Here is a 25502-nt window from a genome sequence, read left to right as displayed (position 1 = left end):
TTCCCCACTCACTCTTCCACGTGGTGCTCTTGTAGACAGATAGGTAGTATAGTAGATAAAATGTTAAATCAGGAATCAGGGAGACTTGACTTTAAACACAATTTCGGACACTCATTAGCTCTGTGCCTCAGTTTCCTCATCTATAAAATGGGGATAATAATGGCACCTACTGCTTTGAGAACAAAATAAGATATTTGTAAATCTTAATATGCTATAGAAATGCTGTTGTTGTTGCTAGTTTATTAATATTGCCATTCCTTAATTTTTTGTTGGAGTAGCTATGTTGAGAGACTTCAGCTTCCTCTTATTCCATCATCTTCCTTAGTCTCTTCGGGTGCTGATCAACAATGGTAAAGGAAATTCCTCCCCAAGAGCTCCCTACATTGATGAAATCACATGTCCAGTCAGAAGGCAACAAATGTGACAAATTCATGGAAATATAGGAAGAGTTTTGTGAAGTGATTCAGAATGAAGGGAGCAAAACCAGGAGAACAATTTACATGATGATATCATAATGTCTTGAATATTATTTAATGTTTAATAATAACAGCATTAAAATGTCAAAACATCATTTCACAGGCATTTAGTCATCTACATTTGAGTTATTTGCAAAATAAATGAACTTAAAGATAACTAGTTTATGCACCTCTGTTGCAAAGAAAGAAAAGGTAGGACTTTACAAGGAACTTGATGTGACCTCCAAATTAATTAGCACATACTTAAGGACTTCAATAGGAACAGGTGAAGATGGAAGAAATATATTGAGAAAGATGGGTCAGGAGTAAGAGAGGAAATAAAGATTTATATACTACACAAAAACTTCACATTTACACATGATAATTTCCAGAAAAGGATTGGTAGGTACATAGTGAACACTGATCAACATTACAAAAAAGAAATTGACAATAATAGAAAGTGACTCGTTACTAATGTGGAAATCATATCTGAATTCAGTTGCCTGAATAGTCAGATTATCACCCTATTAGAGCAAAAATGGAGATTAGTGCAAAACTGGGATAACAGATAAAAATGAAAAAAAATTCAATTGAAATAATTCAATTTTGATCCATTCAAATAAGTTGTTGATAAATTATGAGTACTGGGTAGAAGAAAGGCCAGATAAAAGTTATAATAATTTCACAAAATTTAAAAAGGTATAAATCAGTTGCCATAACAAGGAGACCCAAAAAGTTAAAAAGCACTATTGTCTGCAAACAATAGGCTGTATAAATTAAGAGTGTAATCAGCAAATCAGTGGTTTATCCCAGAGGTTAGAGTTAGAATTAGAAAAAAAGTAATTCTCTAAAATTTAAACTAACAAGAATTGACATAAATGAGATTAGTCACCTGGGAAAACCTTTCCAAGAAGTAATTTGCAAAAAGATAGAACTACAATATTTTAGTAAGTTAAATCTTCTCTCTAAAAATACACACATCAAATACAATTTAAGTTTATGATATGATATAGGACTAGCAAAATATATCATGTTTGTTATAAGGAAATGTTTTAATGACCAAAGTTAACTGTTAAAAAAAGTATTTAAAAACTAAAAGTTGAAAAGAAAGGATGTCATATATTATATCTAGGCCTAAGGTAAAAGTGCCTGGTCTTGATGCAACTTAAATAACTTATACTCATATTTTAGCAAGTAAATCTATATCTCTAGTGTATACTTCATTATAATTTGATGGAATTATTTAGTAGGCATTTCTATAAGTGTTCCATGAAACCTATATGAACAGGGGTGACATAAAACTGATGCTAACAATACTAGCAAAATTTATTTTTAGTCATCAAAACCAAAGCATTCAGCAATATTGTGGTACGGAAATAGGTTTATTAGCTGTGATCTTACAACTCATAACTTCTCCTAGCATCAGCTTTCTCCTCTGGAAAATAGAGGTTGCATGAGATGATTTCTGAGGTTTCCAGCTCAGATGCTCTGCTGATTACTCTAGTTCAAAATTTTCCCTAATTTTTATCTCTGGGAGTATGTCAGATTTTCTTGACCAAGCATCTTTTTAAACCTTAAAAGAGCCTAGGGACAAATTAGTAATGGAAATGTTAGTTTAAGATCATTACATTCCAGGGAGTGAAGGAATAAATTATTATGATAAAGAAATGGAATGGAATATTAGGTAAGAAATACCAAATGGGGTTCAAAGAAGTTGGGAAAGAATTACATGAGGAGTGATCAATGAAGATGAGAGAAGTGAGCAAACCAAGAGAATTTATGACTACAATAAATGTAAATGTAATAATATGTAATATAAAATTGTTATGGGCCAGACCTCTGAAACAAGGATTCTTACGATGTGCTAAGTCAGTGGAATTGATAAGACAATGGTTTATCTAGTTTAGCATGGTGCTTAATAGTTCTCTAAATTCAATATGATTGATTAAATCTTACCACAAATAATGGTTTCCTAGTGATATAATGTTTGGTTTATACTCAGTGTACAGCATATAAGCTGGGACTCAGAGAAAGATTCATTCCATAGCCAACCTTTGTGGTGGCTGGAGACTGAAGCAGAAGAGCTCGGACTCAGATTCATTCATCCCATCTCACACCAAGGTGGTGGCAGGCCTGTCCTCCTCAGCATCTCCACTGAAACCAAGGCTCCAGAAGGCCTCTAAGAAAGCTAGCCCGGGGCCCAGGCAAGGAAACTAGATTATAAAGGAGATGATAGAGGATTTGGACCTTAATACCTGGCTATTCTCATGGTGATTACTAAACTGAAAGGAAGGCTGGTACAGAGACTTCCAGAAAACCAAACAGAACATTATAATAAAATATAATAATAATAATAAAAGAAATAAACTAAAAACTTAATATCAGATCGGTGAAATGACAAATCATGCCTCTAGAACTTAGTTTCTTAAACTGTGAGTTGAGACTCCAGATGAGATTCCATAAGTGAATGTAGGAGTCACAAAATTCTGATTTATCATATCGTCACCATCATTCAGTATATGTTTGATTTGTGTATCTATATACCTGGAACCATGTACAAATTTCTTGGGTGAAAGGGGGTCACAAGTGGAAAATGTTAAAGCTCTGCACTATAAGTATAAAGTATGCCTCCCATAGTTAAAAAGTGATGGACTAGTGATGCAGAATAAAATACATTTTCAGAAATATTTATTTATATTGATTTTAAGTGTGTCAAACTTAAAACAAAAAAGAGGGGGAGCAACTAAACCATATGAGGTTCCCTATAGGCCAAGTATTGACTCAAATCTACATAGTGATACTATCTACATTCTATTGTATTTTATTTTATTAAATATTTCCCAATTACATTTTAATCTGGTTCAGCCAGTAGTGCTACAGTGCTTTGAAACCTCTGGTTTATTTGATACAAAGGAAGGATTTTATTTAGAGGTTTGGAGCTATGTTGCCATGAGCAATTAACTTCTAGCCCTGGTCTCTAACATCTTTTCTAGTTCTAAAGTAATAATCCTATGGATAAAGCCAGATTGCTGTTAAGTGTCAGAATCAAGAGATAGATCAGGTCTTTTGATTTTAAATCTAGAACTACTTTGTTTTTAATATGCCAAGCAAGAAATGAAAGGTATGAAAGTTTAGTGACTTAACAATATATTCTATATTATGACAAATGGCAGATTAGACCCTTGACCTGTGATGATCATATTAGGGTCACAAACATGTTATCTTACCATATGAACAAAATCTTATCAATTTTTCATTCCTTCATCTCACTGACAGGATGAAGCAAATGAATTTTAAAAGAAAATACAAAAAAGAATGTTGTGATACTTTATAATTTATATTTCTTTATTAAAATATACATATATGTAATACAACATTTTAACAAATTTACATATTATGCCATTGAAGTATTTAGATTAAAAAATTTAGGCTTTGTAAGAATAACGCAAAACCCATTAGAAAAGAAATTCTGATTTTAAAAAAAGCTTAAATAAAATATCTTAAAATTTTATTTTTCAGGTCTTGCAACCATAACTTCACAAACTTGAAAAGTAAAACTTGCAATTAATTGAGTCAATCTTATTTGCTTTTTAAGACAGATGAAATATAACCAGCAATAAATCCATGTGAAAGTATAATTCTTAAATGTATTCAATTTAAAATGCTGAATAGGGCTGGAATTTAACCTAAATAAATTTCCCTTTAGTAGTTGATCCAATTTACTAAGCAGTTAAGTAATAGTGAAGAATTTTGCATAACAAAAAACAAACCATTAATTTTCAGCTCATCAAATCAGTAGTTAAATGAAAATTTTATTTATACATTTTATATATTAACAGCACCAACTGTTAAAAAAAAAATCAGCATGAATTTTTAGCAAATTTATCCTCTGACTTTGTAAAACAAAACCATTTATTCCTAGTTAAAAGGACGCAAATTTTTCTAACCCATTCCTTTTTAATTTGCATCATAATTTGTGAAAGTAACTTCTCCAGTTAACAAAATCCTTGTGACTTAGGGGCTTGCTAGAGCTGCATTTTGCATGAAATGATCATATATCCATTTTTGGGTAAAAGTTTCAGAACGCTCCAAAGCTTCAAAAAGATATTTAAACTCTTCTGGGTACAAACTGCCTATAAGTTCATGGTTCTGTTTGTTTAGTTGTTGAAGTAAAGCTTCTGGTTCACATATACACCATGAGCTGCAAAATATATAAACAGGTTTATTTCATTCTTTTAATTAACATTTTCAAAAAATACAAAAAGTTATAAAGAACTTATCTTTTAAAACCAACTAGTTATGAATGAATTAAGCTACAAATTCAAAGGTATTTATTGTGTTGATTGCCAGTCTTAAATGATAGCTACAATGACTTGGAAAATGACAGGTTTGTACTTTTTAAAAGGAGATAATCTCTCTAATCACATTCTTTTTTTCAACTATTTTTACAAAATGGCTTAAAACTATAATTTTCTGTGCGGTCATCTCTCCTACTTCAACTCAAAATATCAGGTTTACTTTAACAATGACATCTTCAATTCCACTATATTTATAACACAATATTTGCAGAGAATTCTACTGTAATACAAAATTATGAAGTGTGTGAAGGTGTGAAGGTGACCCTGGGCTCTCCAAACCCAAGCCAAAAGAGTGGAAATTCTGAGAAGTTCTAATAAAATAGTGCACATACTCTTCTAGAACTAGCTTGGCTAAATATGAAGGCACTCATCACTAGCTAGTTGGCAAATTAAGCAATGCGTTTTTTTGGTAAGAGTGACAAAAATAAAAATGGTCCTCAACTGTGCAGCCCCTTTATACAGTGATAATGGCTGAAGATATTAACAATCTCACACATAATTTTTAAACCACTAAATAAACATTCACTTAACAGTGAGATATTTGTCCATTAATGAATTACTCTATTGCTGGAGGAATTGAATCTCTTGGATACTGACACCATCACTACAAATCAAACATGAAAACATATAGAAGACACATCTAAATGGATTTTCTTTTGAGAGGTCAATAGAGAAGCTGAAAGAATCTGGGTTCATTGTATGGCAAAATGAAACATTTTATTGTTTCACTCGGTAATCTTCTCTTATTAACATCCAGGATGAACGGGAATTTAGTTAAAAAAAAAAAAAAAAAAAAACCACTGTAAGGATTAAATGAAGCCTGCACACCAATGTCTACTGCACAGGATGAAGAAGCAGAGAAATTATGGGGAAAATTCAACAAAATCCTCCAAACTAAGTACTAGACACATCTTTCTGATTTCATTGTCAAAGTGAATTGAAAGAGGACAGAAAAAAATACAGTGGAGATATGGTTCAGAATTCAGAAACTGCAGGTCAGAAACTTGTATGTTAATCTAAAGCATCATACCTATATAGCATTGGTATTTTCTTAAAGTTCAGGAAGACTTTAGATATGACAAATGCCAAACAATATAAACAAAAAATGAAACTGATGCTCTCTCAATAGACAAATTAATAATTATTCACTTAGCATTTACTATGTGCTAAATAATGGCAATACTAAGAATGCCAAAAAGTTAGTCCCTGCCGTTTAGGCGATTGTATTATAAAGTGGAAAACAAAATAAAAACAACCAAGATAGAAAGACATCTGAGAAAGAAAGCATTAAGAATTAGGACCAAGAGAATTACCTAGAATACTGCTTTTTAAATTGTGCATTGCGAATTCACTTGTAACTCAATATGGGGGTAGTGAAATTATGGTTTATTATCTGGAAATGTTTGAATTGTATTCCTACTTTACATATCAATATATTCAGGATTACATAAAAATCTGAGTGAAAAGAGGTCACGAGTGGAAATTTTTAAGAAGTCCTGTCCTAGAATATATGGTGTTTGAGCTGATTTTTGAAGAAAATCCAGGAAAGCAAGATTTATTAAACAGGAAATGACTGGATGCCAAGGCAAGCATCCTCAGCTATGGCAAACCATTCACAGACCTAATTATCTTCCCCCCCAAATTCACTTCTTTTCTGAAATTTCCTGTTCCTATCAAAGAAGCTGCCACCTTTCTAGTCACCAAATTCAAAAACCCCACATATCATCTCACCTGACAGATCTTGCTGCTTCTATCTTCACAACAAATTTTACAACTACCTGTTTCTCACTACATATACAGCCAATTCCCCTATTCAAGACCTCACTGTATCTTGTCTAAACTTGGAATAGTCTTCTCATTGATCTCCCTTGTCTCAAATCAATCCTGCACAACTACCAAAGGAATATTCCTAAAGTGCAGCTCTGATCATTTCCTATTTCCCAATAAACACCAAGGCTCTCTATTATCTTTAGGTTCAAATGTAGATTTCCTTATTTGTCATTCAAAGCTCTTCACACAATTTGGCTGCAATTTACTTTACTAGCCCTAATGACACATCACTTCCTTTCATACACACCAAAATCTAGCCAAATTGGCTTTCTTACTGTTCTTCATACATGACAACATGCCTCTTCAATCCAAGGTTTTGCATTGGCTCTCCCCCTTTCCCATAATTCTCTGCCCCCCTCACCCCTGCCTGCCTCTTAGTTTCTGTCTTCCTTCAAGACTCATCTCTTATAGGAACCGTTTCTTGTCTTCCCCTCCCCCCCCTACACTTTCTATAGACTTCTGCTTTTAGAGTACCTTTCATTTACTCTGAATGTACCTAGTACACACATGCATGTCTCCCTTATTAGAATGTTAAGTTCCTTGAGGGCAAGAGCTGTCTCTTTGCACCATAGCACACAATAGTGCTCATACCTAGTAAGCACTTAAAAAGCTGTTTGTGGATTTTCCTGATCCCCTAATTATCAGTATCTGACTCTACCAAATTACATAATTACTATTTTGTTTATTAACTCTTTGTCTTCTCCAAGAGAATATAAGCCCCTGAAGGGCAGGGACTTTGGTCCTTTGGACTTCACTTTGGTCTCTGTAGCTCCAGCACTGATAAATCTGCAAGTAGCCAAGCTCCATTAACTAGAATCCTAAAGCTCTGGCCTAAACTATCTTTGCTTTCTACATTTTCTCTAGGTGTAGTATCAAAGTCTAACATAATTCTGGCACATAATAGATACTTAAATGTTTGGGGGTTTTGTATTTTTTTCTTTTTTTGACTAACTACTTGGAGCAATTTATTAACATTTCTTTAAATTCAGATCAGTTACTGTTTTTAACAGTAACTACTTGTGTAAGCAAAGGCTTACTTAAATTAAACTTGCTTTGTCCTTGTTGGGTACACATTAATCCATCATTGGTTTTTTTCCCTTCACTTCTATTTTCTCTTTTTTTCTAATCTTATCTTCACTACTATGCATTACATTTGAAAGGAAATATACTTTGAAACCACATTTAGATTCAGAAAATACTCTTTCCCACACACTGAAAAATCTACCTTCATGGTTTTTTTCCAAATGATATGAGAACATGTCCTCTCAATAAGCCACAAACACTACCTTTGGAAATTGTCCTCAACTTTTTCTTCTCTACTTTCCTATTATGAACATTCTTTTAATCAACATCACAATTCCCTTTCATAGGTGTTTATAATTCTATAATATTTAAAACTCTTTCTCTTAAGTTTGCATCTTAATTTTATCTCAACTCTAACAGTATCTAGTTTTATACATGGTATTTCATATTTTTACAATCTCGAGTTTTGACTAACATCAAATAATTCACCAGGCAATCAGAAACTTGCTTCCAGAAATGTGGTGTATTTTTTTAAACTAAAAACTGCTAAAATTTTTCATATTTCAAAAGATGTCTAATTTCAAAAAGATGTCTAAAAGATGTAAATAACAGTCTTTCTAATATGGCACTGAATGTGATAAACTAATAAGGTGTCCTTTAAATAATGAATAATAATAGAAAACTTGCATTACCCACTTCACATGTTGTTATAAGGATCAAAATGAGACTATATAGGATATCTGAAAAAGCTATTAGAGCCTAAAACTGCACTAAGACTTTTGGAATAACTTGTAGATATAAAGCACTTTGCCAACTATAAAGTGCTACACAAGTACCATATAATTATTGTTCAGCTAGTTCTTTCTATCTTTCTATCTCCAAAAAGTTGGGCATGTAAAGGGACTATTTTAAATATGTATGTGTATTTAAGAGAAAGCAGGAAAAAAGACTAAAATGATACAGTTTACATTTATAATTTCCTTTGGAATTTCAGGTTCATGTAACTTTTTGGCCTAAGTTTGTGAAGCAGGGAGCTACCTCAGTGTCACTCTTTGCCTGCTTCTATGGATATTGAATTGGGGTCTCCAATTTTACACCCTCAGCTTAGTGAAGACAGAGGGGGAATAGATAATGAAGTAGAAGAGGAAAAGCAACTAGTTTGTAGGATATATAAAAGATGATGCTCATTTTCTCCATATTAGTGAGAAGAGTCATAGATATAAACTTCTAGAAACCACTGACTCTTAATTACGCCAACGAGAAAATGAGACCTCAGAGAAGTTAAATAACTTGCATATGATCAGTAGGTCTCTACATCAGAATTCAAACTCAGATATTCTTGATTCCAGCTCCAATTACTATGCTCCTAACAAACAACAGACTATTTCGTTTATTTGACTTAAGGCAAAGACAAAGTAGGTCAAATTTAATTAACTCCTGATGACTGACTCAAAAAAGGGAATTTAATTTACTATTTCAGAGAAGTGGAAAAAAATGGAAAGATATGTATGACTGAAGGGAAGGAGAAAATAAGGATACAGTGACTCATTCTAAGTTAATCAAATATACAAAACCAATTCTGGAATATTAGTGAAATATCAATCCTCATGAACTCACCTTTTTTGATACTTACCTAAACATATCAATTAATTTAGATTTGCTCTTATTAAGACATTGTTTAACCATGCATATAAAATTATATGAGTTTACAGATGTTAAATTATCTGTAAATAAATTTCTTCGAGGAGTTAATCGAATAAAATATAGATGCTTCTTTTCCAATTCCTGGAGAGAATAAAGTTTAAAAAAAAGAAGAAGAAAAGGAAGAAAAATTTAGACGAAAAATATTGCTAGGACGAGAACCAGACCCTGTTTTAATTTAACTAAGACTCTAGGTCAGAGGTAGAGGGAGGAGAGTAAGAGCCAGAACTCTAGGTTGACATCATCTCTCTGCCACCAATTGTCTGGGTGAATCTGGGCTAATCACTTCATTTCAGGCACCTTAGTTTCCTAAGACTAGACAAGATGGCCTAAGATAATCTATAATATAATTCTTAAATTGTACTAATGTTGTTTTAAAAAAAATCAGTAATATCTTAGGATGATGCAGATGCAAAAAGAAACTCAGTATCCTCTTGACCAATTTTATAGGTTTTAAACCATCCAAATATAAGTTTACTAACTTGTATAACTTATATTAATAAATATTAAAATAAAAATCAAAGTTATGACTGAAATATCAGAAATTTCTACTGACTTCAAGCCAAAGAACAACATCAAAAGCACTTTTAAATCTAAAAGGTCAGGGACAAAAAGATAAATTTAATCTTTAAATTGAGTTGACAAGTCTGTACAAAGTAATCTTTATGACCTATTTAACATTAAAAAATTTGGAAGTCAGCTAAAATAAAGAGTTCAACATCCTTTAAGGAATCTTTTCATTTATACTGTGGTAATCATTATGAATATTCTCTTAGTTCTCCCCAATGGAACTGAGGATTGTAGATAATCTATTATTTCACTCCAGATAATTTCATAGAAATGTAAACATTACTTTTTCACAAGTCACATTATTCAAATTTAAAAATATAATATTTTCATTTCTCAGGTATGACTGTTTCAAATATTAAAAAGTTTTCATTTTCAATGCACTAACATTTTAAGTATTCCTGATGAAATACAAAAAAAGTCCAAAAATTTCTATCTTTATCAAAACAAAAGTAAATTAAAAAATTTTTTTCACATAAAAAAATATAGGGAATACACACTATTTGAAGTAAAATGTTTTTTCTACATAGCTATCATTTCTTGTTCATTTTTTTCTCTTTTGTATAGTAATTTTTTTAATAGCTTTTTATTTACAAAACATATGCATGGGTAATTTTTCAATACTGACTCTTTCAAAACCTTCCATTCCAACTTTTCCTTTCCTTCCCCCCCAACACCCTCCCCTAGATGGCAGATAGTCTAATATATGTTAAATATGTTAAAGTATATGTTAAATCCAATATATGTATACATGTTTATACAGTTATCTTTATAGCTGTTATTTCTTAATGATTCTTCCAATCCTTTCTCTGTAACAAATATTCCCCCATAACAAAGTAGTTAAACAAGACAAATTAACACACTAATCATGTCTGTAAAGCATTGGTTCTTACCTTGTTCTTTAGTGATACCAGTGATCCATTTTTGAAGGTTACAAAAGACGATAAAGGCTCCTTGGGAAAACAAAGAAACAAATCCCACAAACTGTTTTAATGCCACCAAAATTTCCAACAAAACAACTTATTCCTGCCTTATATCTATGTTACCTATTTTGGGGTATTATTAATACAGCATATTTTTTAAATAAGATTTTAAAACATTAATTGCAATTTTTGGGGGGTGGGTAATGACTTCATTCTTCTGTATTACCAGCCACAGAAGTCCTTAAATTCATTCTATTCCTGGATTTCTCACACTGAGACTATGCTCCACCCCTGTGTCTCTGATTGGCTGATTATTCCTAGAAAAGGAGGATATCCAAGTCATTCATGTCCTCATTCTTGACTCTGGATCTGACTCTTTTCCTGTAGTTCCACCTCTTCTGAAAGTTTGCTTTTAAATAATGTTCTCTCCCATTAAAATGTGAGCGCCTTAAGGGATGTATGTATTCCTAGAGCTTAGTATATTAACTAGCACTCAGTAAGCATATAATAAATGATACTTTAATTTTATAGATAATGATCTTTTTAAAAAAAAGATACAAAATGAAAACTAAAAAAAAAAAAAAAACAACTTCCACTTATATAGTTTTTACCTTTAAATCCAACTTCTCCATTTAGTCCAACACAGACAGAGAGACACTATAGAGAGAAGTGCTCAGCACAGAGTTTTGAAGAGAATCATTGCTAAGGGGCTCGGGGAAGAAAATCTAGCAAAGGAGACCAATAAGGAGATGTCCCATAAGGAGCAGTCAGAAATGTATAAGTGGGGGGGAGGGGAGGGAGAGGGGAAAGAACAGTCATTAAAAAAAAAAAAATGGAGAGGAATTAAATTTAGGAGACCATGGTAAACAGTATCAAGAGCTTGGTCAACAGGGATCAAATTCCAGAAGAATATTTAATCAAGTCAATAAGCATTCATTAAGCATTTACTAAGCACCTACTTTGTGCCAAGCACTATGCTAATGAAAAAAATAACAAAAAAGGCAAAAAGTCCTTGTTTTCAAGGAGTTTGCAGTTTAAGGGAGGGTAAACAACATGAAATCAACTGTGAAAAACAAGTTTTATGCAGAATAAATTGGAGACAATCTCAAAGGGAAAAGTGGATGGGGAAAGGCTTCTTATAAAAGGTGAATTTTAGCTAGAACTTGCAGGAGGATGGGAAACTAGGAATTGAAGATGAGGAGAAAAGAACTGTCATTGTAGAATATTTTGTGTAAAGAACAGCGAATAGCTGAAGTCAAGAAGAATAAGATCTAAGAAAAAGATACTAGCAATTAAGAAATCACTGTTAAATTGGAAGATGGAAGATTCAGTTGGTAAGGCCAGAAGCCAGATTGCAAAAGACTGGGAAACGAGAGGAAAAAAGTAGAGACAGAGGATATAGATAGCTTTTTCTTGGAGTTCTGATATAAGTAAAAGGTAATGCACAGGACGTTAGTTAGAGGTAAGAGCAATATTTAACAATAAGAATAATTTTACTCACCATATGCAAAAGCTTTATCTCACAAGCTGTTTGCCAGAGAACACTTATGGGTTGATAATATTTTTCACCTGGCTTTGAAGTGATTTTCTGACCAAAAAATATATTTATAAATTACATATTATTAAAATCCTTCACAGTCATTTAACATTCAAGTCTGACATTATTCTAATATCTAAAAGTAAAAGCTATGAATCTAAATTAACAAAAATGTTAATATCCATTATTTTACTGGGCTTTGTCTTTGATTTAACTTCTAAAAAACCTATGTGATGTATTAAACCTTTTTTTTTGTTTGTTTGTTTGGTTGGTTGGTTGATTTTTTGCTGAGGCAATTGGGGTTAAGTGACCTGCCCAGGGTCACACAGCTAGGAAGTGTTAAGTATCTGAGGCCAAATCTGAACTCAGGTCCTCCTGACTTCAGGGCTGGTGTTCTATCCACTGCACCACTTAGCTGCCCCATGTATTAAACTTTGATCTTTAAGCAAAACAGATTTTCTTTAAACTGTTTTAAAATTACTTTCATTATAGCATGGTATGAGAAAAATCTCATAATAAAGATAAAATGATAATTGTTGTATAATCAATACATTCTCAAGTATTTATTAAGTGTCTCCAATGTGCTCCCCATTTTCAGCTTCCTTTTGTGTGTTGTCTTCCCCCATGAGATTATAAGCTCCTTAAGGGTATGTTCTATCTTTCTACTTGTATGTGTAGTCACAGTGCTTAGCATAGCAGCTGACACATAGCAGACATATAATAAATGCCGACTGACTGATTTATGTCTTTAAAGCACACAAATGTGACCAGTCCGGAAATATAAATATCAATACTAGTAATAGTTCTACTTATATAGTGCTTTTAAGGTTTGCAAAGTATTTTAAATATATTATGTCATTTGGTCTTCACAATACTTGTAAATGCTATTACCATTCCCACTTTTCAGAAAAGGAAACTAAGTTACAGAAAGATTAAATGACTTTCAGAATATCATTAATTTAGTAAGCATCTGAAGGGAAATTCAAACAAGCCAAAGTCTTCCTGATTTTAAGAAACTCAATAGAGAACTGTTGTTACCAGAATAGTTAGCAATTGATTTTTAATAACGTACCTTGTATTCTTTTTCACTAATAAACATATTTAATTCTACCCGTCCATAGTTATATATGGAACTACAAGAATAAAGGTCATATAATAATTTCCAAAGTACATTTCTTTCGTTTTTAGTTGGGAGGAATCCAACTATCTTTACAGGAACATCTGTTATGAAAACATGCAAGAATATGTAAGTAAAAATTCTGCACATTTTTTTCTCTGTAACAGAATTGTAAAAGATTAATAAATTAACAAACAAATCAGTCTTCAGAAAATCCGACATACTTGATTTCAGAAAATTAAATCCTAACTTCTTAGAGCCTCTCTCTTTTATATAGAAAGACTACATTCAAGTTAATAATCTGATGTACAAATATCTTGAATATGCTTCTCTTCTCTCTTCTTACTGCCCTCAACATGGTTCAGTGCTTTACTACCAAATGTCAAGATTACCTTCTAATTAGTCTTCTTCCCTCCCTTTTTACCTTCCCTATCCACTAGCCGCCCATAAATCATTTACATTGTTACCATATAAATATAATTATGATTCTCCTATCAATAATCCTTCAATAGTTCCCTTTTATTACTGAATAAAATTTGTCACCTTTTATTATTGTTTAGTTATTTTTCAATCATATCCGACTCTTCATGACCCCTTTTGAGTATTCTTGACAAAGATGCTGGAGCAGTTTGCTATTTCCTTCTCCAGCTCATTTTAAAGATGAGGAAATTGAGACTAATAGGGTCTCTTAGTGCCCAGAGTCACTTAGCTCTAAGTGCTTGAAACCACATCTGAACTCATGTCTTCCTGATTCCAAATCCTATGCTCTATTCACTGTGCCAATTAGCTGCAGTGGATAATGAAGTGATAAGTGGCTATCACTTATCTTTAGGTCCTTGGCCAACATTCTTTCCAGATAATTCTCATACTACTCTCTTCCCAATATGGCATATTCTACTCAAACTTTACTTTTAAACCCATGTTTCTGCTCACTCTATCTGGAATGCTACCTCTCTGCCATTCCTCTGTTTCCATCCTAAATCACCCCTCTTTACTGGCTAAAATACTATTTAATGATTAGAGCCTAGCTCCCACTTTGTAGTTCTCATTTTGTACTAAAATTGTAATGTGTTTGTTGTATTCCTTTCTTCAATACCAAGCAGAATGCTCTTTATGTAGCAACAGAGAAATTCTTGTTGAAGCTGAACATTCAGATATCCAGAATACTTCTATATTAAAGTGAAAACATCTGTTGTCTGTTTCATTCACATTCACAAGCATGCTAATACATAAACCTATTAGAAAAAAAATTTTTTTAAACAAATAACAAAATTTACCTGCTGCCCATGGAACTTCTTTTATTCCCAAATTCTTGAAAAGCGTTTCGGTAAACATAACAGGTGGTGATAATGTTCTATTACTGGGATCTCGAAGGAAGAAGTCACAGTAGATTACTTCTAGTTGTCCATCTAGATGGTTTTTTAGGGTCTAGAATAAAAAGTAAAAATTTAAAAATCTTTATAAACTCTGTAGAATATTCTACCTTAGAATTATTTATCAAGTTTTACTGAGGTAACATAACATTGTGATTAAAGGCTACCTTAGACTATGCAGTTCTCAGTTCTGGCACTGACACATACTAGTTGGGGGGCCACCAACAAATCTCAGGGCAACTCTATGTGGTAAACAAGTTGCTGATTCCTACCAGTGAAGAGAATTTCCATGTTGGGAGTTCAACACACCAATAAAAACATAGCTCTAGACTAAAACACAGACATTTATAAGTTCTAAGTAAATCAGGATAATGGAGACATACAGAAAATAGGAAATGTTGTTCCTGGGATCACACATGTAGTAAACTTGAGCTTTCTGACTTGACCATGTTCAATACTCCACAGTTCCCTTCTAGCTGTATTACTAATATTTTGAACGCTGCAATCCTTCCTAGGAATACAACTTTCTTAGCCTCGAACATTTCTCTACTGTAGCAACCCCCTTTTCCCTTCTTCTATTGTTGAGTTCCTCCCAGAGCCTCCACTCTGGACAGGGACCCAAAATAAACACTCTTCATTCCCCTCTCAACTGTGCTTCTAGAAAGACCTTATGCTGGCTACCTTCCTAACCCACCTTCAGTTTCCTTTTGTAGATTGTCTTCCTCCATTAGAATGCAAGCTCCTTTAGGGTAGCCACTCTTTTTTTTTTTTTGCTCATAATAATAAACTTAAACACAGGGCCCAGCACATGGTAAATGTTTAATAAATGCTTCTTGCTTGATACCTTATATGAGGCCTTCTCTTAGCCAATACTAAGACTGTAGAACAACAAAGGTTTAACTTTAAATAAACTATGAACCAAAGTTCTAGTTCCATCAATACATCTGTAATTACTTGGCAAGCTTCTAGTCCTGTTTATTGTGCTGAGCTCTGCATCACCAATTTCTTTCTGGACATTTCAAACTTAAAATGTCCAAAAAAAAATTCATTCATTCTTTCCCCAAGCCTGAACCTCTTCCAACCTTCCTACTACTGGTGATAATACCACCACTTCCCCAGGCTTACAACCTGGGTCCATCCTACACTCCTCACTCTCCCTCTTTCCACAAGACCAAACCACTAGCAAATCCTGCTTTTTCTACTTTCACCACATCTCCTACATACAAGGGCATCTGGGGGCAAAGAGGACAGAAGACCCAAAGTTAGGAATCTTGAGTTCAAATCCTGGCCTCAGACACTAGACTTTTCAGAAGCTACTCAGACAGTGTGAACCTGGCCAAGTCCTCTCACCTCCATTGGCCTCAACTGTAAAATGGGAATCATAATAGGACCTACCTTGCAGGGTTATTGAGACAATCCAACAAGATAAATTTGTAAAAGTTGCTCTCAGTATACTACCTAGCACAATAGGATGTCAATGCTTATTCCCTTCCCTTCCTCAACTCCTTCTACCCATCTACCCTCATCCTGCCCTATCAGAGAGAGATTTAACCATTTTAGAGGTAGTTAGTAGCATAGAAAATAGCTGGGCCTAGAATCAGAAAGATCTGAGTTTAAATCCAGCCTCAGACTTTTACTAATTGGGTGAGCCAGAACAAGTCACTTAATCTCTATTTACTTCAGTTTTCTCAACTGTATAATGGGGATAATAACAGCACTTACCTCTCATAAAGTTATTATGAAGATCAAATGACAACATTTGTAAAAAGCACCTAGCACAACACCTGGCATGTAGTAGGTACTATATAAATGCTTATTTCCTTCCTTTCCCCTTTCTCAGGGACATACAGTTTGCAAAAGTCTATGGCTGGAAACCAAGACTTATTAAGTGTTTAACTAACTACTAGGTATTATGCTAAAATACTGATGTAAAAAGAATGGGAAATACACATTTCCTAAAGACATCTTGTTTTTTAAATTGTACAGCAAGAGTGATTTTTTCTGTTGAATAAAAGAGAGATGCAATATAAACACACACACACACACACACACACACACACATATAGTATGTATCTATGTATAGAGAAAGAATTAATAGAAGATAATCAAAGAGGATAGGCACTAGCTGAGGAGGAGACTAGAAAATCGTCTTGCAGAAGGTTTGAACTGAGTGTGGATACATAAAGATAAGAAGGGAGAGTATTCTATGCAGGCTTAGGGAATAACCAAGGGAAAGGCAAGAATGCAAGAAATAGGGCATCAAGTAAGACGAAGAAGAACACCAGTGCCACTGGATCAAAGAGTATTTGAAGGGAAAATAAAGACTAAGAAAACTGGAAATCAACTAAGTTGATTTAAAAACTTAAATTTACTTTAGATTACATTTTGTATATTATTTTATTCCTTGTTTGGTTATTTTTCTTTGTTGACGATTAAGTTCATAATATTCTAAAGAGGGGGGAAAAAACACCAGTTTTCTAACATTCCATGCAGTAGACTTTCTTAGAAGGAAATTTGTAACAAACCAATGAGAAGTAAAATGAACCACAAGTACTTAGTTCCACTTTCCTAAACCAGAGAAAGTTTTTGTACACACAAATTTCTTTTAAGAAATTAAAATTATGTACCGTTAAATATCGAAGAAAAGTCAAGTCACTTTCAAGAGCAACCACTTGTAAACCAGCATTGAGTAATGCAGAAGTAATCATTCCAGGCCCTACGATATGAAAAGAAAATTTGTTATTTTGGGGAACAACAGTATAATTTTCACTTAGGAAATGTTATATTCTTTTATTTCAGTCAATCAATCAGTAAACATACATTTATTACCTGCTTAATATATACCAGGCACTAGAATTGTATTAGAAAAGTGAGTAATTTAATATATAAATACTAAAATAAAAGCCCTCAACTTTATTTTAAAAATAAAGGTTTTACATTAATTTTAATTTTTTTTTTTGATGAATCAAAACTTTTTCTTTTAATTTGTTTAAAGTACTAACACGTTAAAACTGACCTTTGATAGTTTTACACTTTTGCTATCAGGTAAAGCACTCTGAGGAAGCATGCCACACTGATTCTCACTAGCTATATAAGCCTGAGCAAGTCACTAATCCACACATTCAGTTTCTTCAATAGTATGGCAACAATCTGTTCTCACAAGTTTAATGATGATCTCCACATCCAGCCTTACTATTTCTCCTCAGCTTCAGTCCTATATAACTACCCGCCTATTAGACATTTCAAACTGGATTAAACTCAACATGTCCAAAAGAAAATTCATTATCTTTGCTCACAAAATTTGTTTTCAATTTTTTTTAATTTCTGTTGAGAATACTATCATACTTCAAATCATACAGATTTGCAACTTCAATATCATCAAATCCTCATTCTCACCAATGCTATACATCTAATCACCTAACAAATCTTGTCCCTTCTACTTCCACAGAAATTATCATACATGTCCCTCTTTATTCAGTAACACTACTGCTACCCGATTTCAGATCCTAATCATCCCTTTCCTGTTCTATTGTAATGGTCTCTTTCCCTTCACTCCATTTTAAGCAATCTTATACCACTTACTACAATGCTTTTCCTAAAGCATTATTCTTACCATCATCCCCCTACTTAATAAACTCGAGAACCTTCTTATTATTTTTAGGGATCCACTATTAAAGTGTTCTATTAGAAATTTAAAGTCTTTCACAACTTAGTATCAACCTATTTCACACAGTACTTTCCTTCATATATCCAGATGTATATGGCCAACTAATCTGGCTTTTTTGCTGTTCCTTACAGAGCACTCCAAATTCTTTCACTGTCCTTGCATTGGCTTTCTCTGTCTAGAATGAACTTCCTTCTCATAACCTAGGCTCTTCCAAGGTTCAACTCAAGTACCACCTTCAAGGGGATCCGGATTCCCCAGATATTCCTGTCTTTCTCCCAAAAAATGTACTTATTCTCATCTTGTCTTGCTGACATTTGGACACATACATATACATTTGAAAACACACATACAGATATATATGTATGTGTGTTTGTGTGCATTCAAATAAATGAGAGCCATTTGGACGTACTGCCCTTATCCCAGACTGGTCATAACCTAGCAAAGTGACAGACAAGAAATGATTTTTGACTTTTTTTTTTTAATCACAGCAATTTAGAACCATTGTATTTTCAATTTAAATCTTAAATTTCTAAGTCTTTTTGTCACATTAAGGTAAGGAAAGAGGCTAATGAAATTTTTAAATCCCATGGATAATGGAATGAATCATACCTGAACTAGGGTAAGATATTAGTATGATTACTATTTATTAAATTAATGCTAATTATTGTCTTAAACAGTAACCGATACATAGCATGTGTTGAGTTTTGGCAAAGGGTACTGTCATCCTTAGAACCAGAAAGATCTTTCAAGTCTTGTGTCTAAAATATAAAGACCTTGTGAACCTGGGCAAGTGACTTAACCTTAGTGTTCCAGGCAAATCTCTATTCTAAAACAAGAGTTCTAAATCTGGGCCCATGATATTCTGAACCCACATCTAATACCCAACAGGCCCACAGGTAGATTTCAAGGCATGTGTACTTGGATGGGGGAAAATCACATGTTTACTTCAATATGACTGGTTTCTATTGTATTCCTATATATTCGTGCATTTAACATGATTCTGAGAAGGGTTTCACCAATTTGCCCTGATCTAAGACTAAAAGATACTGACCTGTTATTGGTAGAGACACTGTCCTCATCTCAGCCCATGATCTTAGACAAACTGCTTTGCTTCACTTAGCCTCAGTTTCCCCACCTGGGAAATGAGCTATTTGATCTCTAAGGCAGCCAAGTAGCACAATGCATAGAGCACTGAGTCTGAAGTGAGGAGATCTAAATTCAAATCTGGCCCCAGATTACTACCTGTGTGACTCTGGGCAAATAATTTAGCCTCTCTGCCTCAATTTCTTCAATTGTAAAATGGGGTAATAGTAATACCTCCCCAGGGTTGTTGTAGTGATTAAATGAGATGGCTTTAAAGAGCTTAGCATAGGGCCTATAGCAGATACCATATAAATGCTTATTTCTTCTTTACTCTCTGCCACCTCTATGATCGCTCAGTATTTCTGGATTAAGAGAGATCATTTTATTTGCAAGTCAGGAAGGTCTCAGAAGATCACTAATTGCTAGACCATAGGCAAGTAACGGTCTGAACCTGAGGTTCCTCATCTTTAAAATTAGAATAACAGTGGCCAGGGCAACCCTCATCAGGTTGTGAGGCTCAAAGGAGACAAGGTATAAAAACTACTTTAGAGAAAAGCAGATAGATTTCATCAGCATACATGAAGAAGGCTAAAATGAGGGCCATGCCTCTACCAATAACAGGTCAGTACCTTTTAGTCTTAGAGCAGGGTGGGTGAAACCCTTCTTAAAATCACGTTAAATGCACTAATACATAGGAATAAAAATGCACTATTGGTTCAGTAGGTAGAGAAAGGATAGAGAAGAGTCAAAAGGAAGCAAGTTCAAATCCAATCTGACCCAGTACACTTACTAGCTGTGTGACCCTGATCATGTCACTTCACCCTATTACCTCGAACAAAACAAAAATTCCTTACTTCAAATACAGTATTCTAGCTTCTGTTTCATCTATAGTTGCTCCCATTCCACTTCAGTCATACATATCAGACACAAGTGTTTCACTTCCATGTACTTTGTACTTCTTGTGGCTGAGTATAATCTTTTATCTCCATTTTTTCCTCTATAGCTTATTCTTCCTCCTAAATTTAATCTTTGCCTTCACCACAACTTTCAATCCCTCCATGCCTCAGTATTACTTGAACCATCACCCTTGCTCTGATTATACTTTCAAACTTTTCCAATTGTTGACCCTTGGTGAGCCAGTTCAACTCAGAACTTATCTCCTATTCTTGAATTTCTTGATCCCTTGTCTTCTCTATAATTCTGCTTTTCCCTACCCTAACCCTGTATTATTTCCAGCATCTGCAGGTTTCCCTATTTGTAAACTGCTCAACAGTAATGGAGGAAATTAAAAAATCCTGCTGACTTAGTCCTTATAAATTTATACTGTCCAAACTTAATTGGGCTCCACTACACAAAGGAATCTACTATTCCTCCCTATTTGATTCTCTGTCTCTCTCACCATGTGGCTACTCCAAACCTATTCATTCTCTCTGCATCCAAGAATACTTTCAGACCTCATCTTCTTGGCTGAGGACTTCATCTCATGTCTTCATCAAAAATATTAAGGTCATTCTAAACAAACTACATTTTCTCTTCTCATTTTACATTAATCTGACATATCCCTTACTATCTTCTCCATTACTCCAGTCTTTGCAAAGATTAATACCTCTACATGTATCCCTGATCTCATCTCTTCCTATTTTGTCTAACAGACTATCCTCACCATCATACCCACTCTCTCTAAATCTTCAATCTCTTTTTATTTACTGGTTCCTTACTGTTTTCTTCAGTGGACGAAGGACTACATTTAGTGCAGGTGTTCTGCCTAAAGGAATGTAAATTTTGATTGCTAAAATCTTGCAAGACATCTTTGGTTTAGGGCTAGATTTCTTTCTTAAGGACCATACTTTAAAACCGATTCTTATAGATTGATCAACAATTAGTTCCAGGTCAAGTCCTACTTGATCATTGTTTGGGCCCTGGTTGGCTTAGAGTGAATGTAAATAGCAATTGTTTTTGTTTTGGGCCAGAAAATCTGAGAGTCTCCCTTTCCCAGATTGAATTTTTTTTTTTTGGACTAGATAAAAGAGACCATTCCTTGCCTACCTTACCTTTCTTAATGACTAGAATGGAAGGTTGCCTTAGTCCTGAGACCTGTTAAAAATCTTGGCTTAAAAAGGCCAAAAAGATCTCCCACTGAATTCAGGTCCATTTCCAGTGATTCTAATTATCTTGCAACTGGAGGAAATGGCTCTGGAGGAGAAAGTGAGGCAGGTGACCTTGCACAGCTCTATGTCACTTAAATACAATTCACTTGAATTTCATGTCATCATCTCTCTTGAAGTCATGTTCCTCTTAAAGAATGAAGGACAAACAACAATCTCTGGGTGTAGAGCTGCCCCAATGGAGACCCAACTAGAACTGGTCAGTTGGGAAACTCCTCCCTTCCTTCCTTCCTCCGTCTCTCTCCTTTCCCTCTTTTCCTCCCTCTGTCCATAAAGGACAAATGCTCTTAAAAACTTTTTTTTTTTTTTTTGGGAAGGTGAGGGTGGGATGGGGTGAAAAAGGGTGGGAATCAGGGAATCTTCCAAAGATATTTTGGGATCTACTGACTAGATTTCTTTCTCAAGGGCTGGATCTTAAACTCAAACCACTCTTTCATTGACTGGCCAACAACAGATCCGGGGCAAGTTCCAATAGGTCACTATATGGGTTCTGATTGACTCAGAGTGAAAAGTAAATAGCAATCATTTCAGTGTGGGCCAAAATCCTTGAGGATCTTCCCCATCCCATATTTATTTATGTGTTTGGGTTTTGGGGGTTTTTTTGGACTAGGTAAAAGAACTGAAAATTCTTTTCAATTGCTACCTAGCCTTAATCACTGAATGGGTATGACAAATGAGACTAGTTAAAGACTTTAAGTTTAAAAAGGCCTTAGTCTCCCACTGCAATAGGACCATCTGTAGTCATCTGAATCTATTTCTTGTCAAAGAACCCAGATAGCTCAGGGAGAAAATGAGGCTAGGGACCTTGCATAGCTCTTCCTTACTTAAATCCAATTCACTTGTGTGTCATGAAACCACCTCCCAGATGTCAGGATTCCTTTTGAAAACAAAAAACAAGAAGCTGTTTACAAATCTCTGCATACATAAAAACAAACCAACAAACAAAAACCCAACCCACAAAAGATCCAATTAAACTGGTTCAATATTTCTTTTCTTCCAATCACCTTGAAAAATACTGTACATTGCAAAGCCTTGTGTTCCAAGTTTTTCCCCCTTCCCCCCACCTCTTCCCCTGAATGGCAAGTAATCAAAAAAAAAAAAAAAAAAAAAAAAAAAAAAGAAAAGAAAGAAAAATATTCTACAATCAATCTATACCTCCACTTTTTGGATCCTCTCTTCTAAATCCTCTACAAATTGGCTTTTGGCCTAATTCAATGGAAGTGCTCTCTTCAGTTACCAATGAATGCTTGTAATTGCCAACTCTAAATATTCTCTTCTCATTCCTCATCTTTCTTGACCTTTCTTGTAGCATTGGACACTGATAATATCTTTCTGAATACTCTCTCTGCTCTGGGTTTTTATGACTGTTCTCTCCTGGCTTTCCTGCCAGTCAGACAGACATTTATTTTCCTTGATCTGCCTTCATATCACACACACTAACTATAGATATGACCCAACACTCTGCCCTGGATCCTCTTCTGTTTTCTCAAAATACTTTCTCATTTAGGGATGTCATCAGGTCTTATGGGTTCAATTATTATCTCTATGAAGACTACTCATATCTATTTAGCAAATCCTAGTTTCTTTTGAGCTACACTGGAGCATCCTTTGACTGCAGGGGCATTTCAAATTGGATATTACATAGACATCTTAAAATAACCAAGACCAAAACAAGTCATTAACTTTCTCCAGACAACTCACCATACCATCTTTCTAGTAGGAAACCAAGTTCACGTGCTCATTTTCATAGTGAATTTCCTCTCCCATGATTACCCCATTTATCCACATCAGGTGCCAGGTCATTTAATAATTACTTTTTCTACAATATCTCTCAAATGCATTTTATTATCCCTACTCTGACTGTCATCATTCTAATTCAGGCTCTCAAAAGCTCTCTGTGGGAGTATCCTCCTTGGTCTCCTAGCCTCAAGTCTCTTCCCAAATACTGTCTCCTCAGCTGCACAAGTAATTTTTCTAAAGTGTAGATCTGACCATGTCATTGCACTGTGAACACTCCCCCTTCCCTCCCAAAACTTCAAGGTCTCCTTATAACCTCTAGTTCCCTCTACAAATTAGTTGTAGTCTAGTCATACTGGCTCTCTAGCTGTTCTTCATATAACACTCTTTCTTAGTATTGTGCCTTTGCCCTGGCTAGTCCAGTGGAATATTTTTCTCTTCTCAACTCTTAGCATTTTAGTCTTCCTTTAAGATTCTGGTTAAATGTCATCTTCTCCTGAGGGCTTTCTCCAAGGTTTCCTTCCATCTACTACTTACTTATACTATGTTTCTATGAGTATAAGATGCTCCAGAACAGGAACTATTTTTGCTTTTTCTTTGTATTTTCATTGCTTATAGGTGCTTGTTCATTGATTGCACTATATATATATATATATATATGTATCCAAGAAAAGGTTAGAGATTAAAGACTTTATCTTGTCTTCAGAGAGCAAGTGAAATGGAAAAAGCATTATATTTAAGAATCAAAAGAGCTTAGTTTGATTCTTGCTAGGCCCCTTACTACACTTGTGTTCCTGGATAAAACACCTAACTTCTCTCTGCCTCAGTTTCCTCACCAGAAAAACGAAAGGGGGTCCTTTCAGCTCTAAATCTATGATCCTATGATTTGCCTACACTGTTCTATCCTCATAAAGTCCACTGAGGAGGAACTAGATACCTCTATGTGCTAGCAAATCAATCACATACCTGGACTCTTAAGAACAAAAACAGCAACAAAAAAAGTAGCAGATCAAAACTAACAAAAGGACACTTATTTCAGCATTTACTCAAGCTTTGTGTACCAAATGAAATGGGAGTGAGGGTTGGGAATATGTACAGAGATAGGGAAGTGTTGCTGTGGATAGGGTATCGGACCTAGATTCGGGAGGACCTGGCTTCAAATTCGACTTTAGAGACTTAACAATTTCTAGCTGTATGACCCTCGGTAAGTCACAAAATAAAAAGTATTAAGCGAGATTCGAGAGGCAGTAAAAAGTGCCAAGGGTATTTTCAACTAATCTTCTCCGACTGGCCTCCCTCCCCCGCCCCCCCCACTCCAGTACAACGGGTCGGTCACATAGGAAGTACTCTGGACCAAAACCTGAACTCGGTAAGCCTAGTACCCGGTGGCGACGCAGGCACTCTCGGGTTCCGATCTCCCCACGTTCCCTCCTCGCCCCGCAGCAGCCTCACCCACCGGGATTGCACTCGAGGACCCGCGGGCCGGCTCCAGGAGGCCCTGCCTGCAGCAGCTCCACCACGGTGTTCGCCACTTTCGCGTTGCCCGGGAAAAGCCTCTGCCATTTTTTATTTTTCAAAGGCGCCTCCAACTTCTCGACTTTCGGTAAGGATCGTAGTTCCACGCACGACTGGGACAGGCACCGGTGAGGCCGCGTCAGGAACCCCGAGCCTGTTTCCCAGCGGCAGTGGCGAAAGCAGGCTCCGACCACTGTAGCCAACGACAACCGCACGGGAAGCCCAGTCACTGACCCCCACATCTTCTCCTCCTCAGGGTCTGTCTGTCGGAGCCAGGGCTGGGGCTGGGACCGGAGCCGGAGCCCGGGCCGGGGCTAGGGCTGAAGCCGGGCCCACAATCACCAACTTCATTCAACTAGTCGCACGCGTACGACCTTTCTGACAGTGCGCGGAGCGGAAGTAAACAGAGCTCTCGACGCGTGCTGATAAGTCCCTCCCAACCACTTCCGCT

General features: G+C 35.1%; 1 protein-coding gene across 1 annotated transcript; it reads right to left on the bottom strand.

Moving 5' to 3' along the window:
- Positions 1 to 3779: 3779 nt before the first annotated feature.
- TFB2M (transcription factor B2, mitochondrial) lies at positions 3780 to 25443 on the bottom strand. Its single transcript, XM_051993448.1, has 8 exons — positions 24993 to 25443; positions 17512 to 17600; positions 14789 to 14939; positions 13467 to 13615; positions 12359 to 12445; positions 10828 to 10887; positions 9300 to 9451; positions 3780 to 4656 (listed from the first exon to the last, which is right to left on the bottom strand). Exons 1-8 carry the CDS (start codon positions 25291 to 25293, stop codon positions 4470 to 4472), a joined length of 1176 nt encoding a protein of 391 aa, XP_051849408.1. The 5' UTR covers positions 25294 to 25443; the 3' UTR covers positions 3780 to 4469.
- Positions 25444 to 25502: the final 59 nt, after the last annotated feature.

Source organism: Antechinus flavipes, chromosome 4 (genome assembly GCF_016432865.1).
Source record: "Antechinus flavipes isolate AdamAnt ecotype Samford, QLD, Australia chromosome 4, AdamAnt_v2, whole genome shotgun sequence".
NCBI classification, from domain to species: Eukaryota; Metazoa; Chordata; class Mammalia; order Dasyuromorphia; family Dasyuridae; genus Antechinus; species Antechinus flavipes.
This window is presented reverse-complemented; position numbering and strand designations above follow the sequence as displayed.

Bases quoted from the DNA above. Each gene is read 5' to 3' on its own strand.
- TFB2M (XM_051993448.1), bottom strand. From the start codon at position 25,293: ATGTGGGGGTCAGTGACTGGGCTTCCCGTGCGGTTGTCGTTGGCTACA. The intron at 17,601-24,992 runs GTGGGTGAGGCT...TTCATATCGTAG, and splicing joins GGTCCTCGAGTGCAATCCCG to GGCCTGGAATGATTACTTCT. The intron at 9,452-10,827 runs GTAAGAACCAAT...TATTCTCTCCAG, and splicing joins TGGTATCACTAAAGAACAAG to GAATTGGAAAAGAAGCATCT.